Below are 2,625 nucleotides of genomic sequence, written 5' to 3'. Positions count from 1 at the left end.
CCTGAAGAGATATGGGATGATGGATCTAGCTATTTAGTAAATTCAATGACCCAGGTGATGTGGTAGATGTAGGCGATCTTGACACCGGTGAACCCAGCGGCCTTGGCAAGCTGCTCGAACTCCCTCTGGTTCCTCTCCTTGCCGCGTGTCATGTGTATGAGCATGATCATGTCGCTGAGGGATGCCTGCTACCCCCTGGTCGTCGCCTCTAGAAAAGAACATATTTTTTCCCTTTCGTGAGATGCATAGATTTACTTCTTGTGGAGGCATGAATTTGCTTACCAGAAAAAAAAATGGTGGCATAGGAGCTCCCTAGAAAAGGGTGCACTCCAGCAAAACAGAAAATCAGATAAAAAAGAGAGGAAAAACAATGCTGGCTAAGACACATGAACGGCCCGTGAACAAAGCTCAGTTGTCAACGCTACATAAAAGCCGCAGGGTCACTCGTATGTATTGGAAAGAAGACAGAAACGCAATTTTAATAGCCTTGGACACATCTTAGTGCATCGGAATCATAGTTTTAAGTAGCCGGCTATAGCTTCGCTATGGCCCGCTATAGCCTTTTTAACAGGGTACTGCTAAATGGTTGTCTTCATAAATAGTCCGCTATTGCCTGCTATAGCCAGCTATAGCTGGTTTGAAGGCCCGCCGCTATTTTTCATAGCCTGGTATTTAAAACATCGGAATCGAGCTATGAAGTCAACTGAGACTTAACTAAATTATAGTGGACTGAAATTTAGCAAATCCGTTTATTATCCGTTTATTATACGCCATTCAGGATCATGCAGATTTGGAGAGCAACAACAATCGAGAAGAGATATGAGACGACGGATCTAGCTATTTCGTGAATTCAATGACCCAGGTGTTGCTGTAGATGTAGGCGGTCTTAACACCGGTGAACCCCGCGGCCTTTGCAAGCTCCTCGAACTCCCTTTGGTTCCTCTCCTTGCCGCCCGCCGTGTGCGTGAGCATGATCATGTCGCTGAGGGACGCCTGCTGCCCCCTGGACGTCGCCTCTGGTTTGACCGGCAGGATGCCTTCGACGACGACAACCTTGCCGTGCGCAGGCAGCGCGTCGTAGCAGTTCCTTAGCAGGGTCGTGCAGTGCTCGTCGGTCCAGTTGTGGAGGATCCACTTGAGGACGATGGCATCGCCGCTGGGCACGTTCTTGAACATGTCGCCGGCGACGTGCTCCACGCCGGGTGAATGCGGCGCCTCCGCGATGACGTGGGCCAGGTCGAAGTTGATCCCCTTGATGTGCGGGTACTTGGAGGTGATTGCCTGAATGGTGGCGCCGATGCCGCCGCCCACATCCACGAGGGTGGCCACATCCTCGAAGCCTGTGTAGAGCTCGACGAGCTTACCGGTGACGATGGTGGTGTAGCTCTTCATGGCCTCGTTGAAGACGCGGTTCAGGCGCGCGTCCGTTTTGGTGTACTCATACATTGTCATCCCATGTGCCTTGTGGAATGGGAGGCCACCATCAAGGACCGCGTCCTTCAAATGGTACCTGCAAATTAATTATCGTTTAACAAATTCAAGCTTCGTGCCAAAATATGAGCCCTTTTTAAGGCTAGTTATCCTAAAAAACATCTTATATTTTAGGAGGGAAGGAGTACTATTACTCCCTATGTTTTTATTTACTCTGCATATTAGTTTTAACCTAAGTTAAACTTTTTGAAGTTTGATCAAGTTAATCGAGAACAATCTAAACTTTTACAATAATAATATATATGGTATTAAATATATTGAACAGTGATTCTAATGGTATTGACTTGATATTGTGAATGTCAATTTGTTTTTATAAAATTAATAACAGTTTAGAAGTAATATGCGAAGTAAATAGAAATGAAGGGAGTATATACTTACAAGCTCTCCATAGGGACCTTGTCATTGGTGAGAAGCAGCAGCGGGGCCATGGAGATGCCGTCCTGGTTGGGCGTGAACCATTTGCACACGGCCGTGGGGCCGTACCGCCGGGCATGCGTGCCTTCCTCCACCTCGCACGACACCACCTTGTAGGATGCCAGCAGGTGGAGCATGCGGTCGACCATGGCCGGCGCGTCCGGGTTGGTCGTCGGCGACGGCAGCTGCGCCGCAACCTCAGACGGCGACAGCATCTTGCCGCCGGCGCCCACCAGGATCTCGAGCATGCCCAGCTCGATGGCGTTCTTGAGCGTGAGCGGCAGCACAGCCGTGGAAGACAGCTGCATGGCGTAGATGCACGCCTCCTCCTCGACGGCAGTCATTTCCGCGGCCATGGAGCCCATTAGCTGCCTCTGCCTCCTCTCGGGGTTTGCTGGTAGTGGTGCTACTAACGTGTTTGTTTTCTACCGAGTATTATGCTAACGCTTATATAGATAGAGGTACACCCCGACACCTACCTACCTACATGGTGAAAATTAAGCCGGATTGGCAAAGGTTAGTTCGTCAAAAGTTAACCGTGTAGCAAAGTGCACCGATAATATTGAGACAGCATATGCGTGGGATCTTGTTTTCTTGAGCTTTTGGCTCATTCCCTGTGGAATCAGCGCATGATCAAAGTACTTTATGCAGCTCATCCGGAACACTCAAAGGCACTTGCAATACACCTACAGCTTCATAGGGTACTGTTCCGGCCGTGGT

At 49.4% G+C, this 2,625-nt stretch overlaps 1 protein-coding gene across 1 annotated transcript; it reads right to left on the bottom strand.

The window, feature by feature from the left end:
- Positions 1 to 694: 694 nt before the first annotated feature.
- Positions 695 to 2,340, bottom strand: LOC119361975 (tricetin 3',4',5'-O-trimethyltransferase-like). The gene is made up of 2 exons (XM_037627152.1): positions 1,870 to 2,340; positions 695 to 1,510 (listed from the first exon to the last, which is right to left on the bottom strand). The coding sequence occupies exons 1-2, from the start codon at positions 2,268 to 2,270 to the stop codon at positions 838 to 840; spliced, it is 1,074 nt and encodes a 357-aa protein (XP_037483049.1). The 5' UTR covers positions 2,271 to 2,340; the 3' UTR covers positions 695 to 837.
- Between the last annotated feature and the right edge of the window lie 285 nt (positions 2,341 to 2,625).

Source organism: Triticum dicoccoides, chromosome 2B, assembly GCF_002162155.2.
Source record: "Triticum dicoccoides isolate Atlit2015 ecotype Zavitan chromosome 2B, WEW_v2.0, whole genome shotgun sequence".
Taxonomy (NCBI): Eukaryota; Viridiplantae; Streptophyta; class Magnoliopsida; order Poales; family Poaceae; genus Triticum; species Triticum dicoccoides.
The sequence above is the reverse complement of the archived record's forward strand: the minus strand, read 5'-3'. Positions and strand labels throughout refer to the sequence as shown.

What these genes read in the sequence shown, in the direction of transcription:
- LOC119361975 (XM_037627152.1), bottom strand. Translation starts at nt 2,270, where the DNA reads ATGGGCTCCATGGCCGCGGAAATGACTGCCGTCGAGGAGGAGGCGTGC. An exon ending in AAGGTCCCTATGGAGAGCTT is followed by an intron (nt 1,511 to 1,869) that starts GTAAGTATATAC and finishes ATTAATTTGCAG; the next exon opens with GTACCATTTGAAGGACGCGG.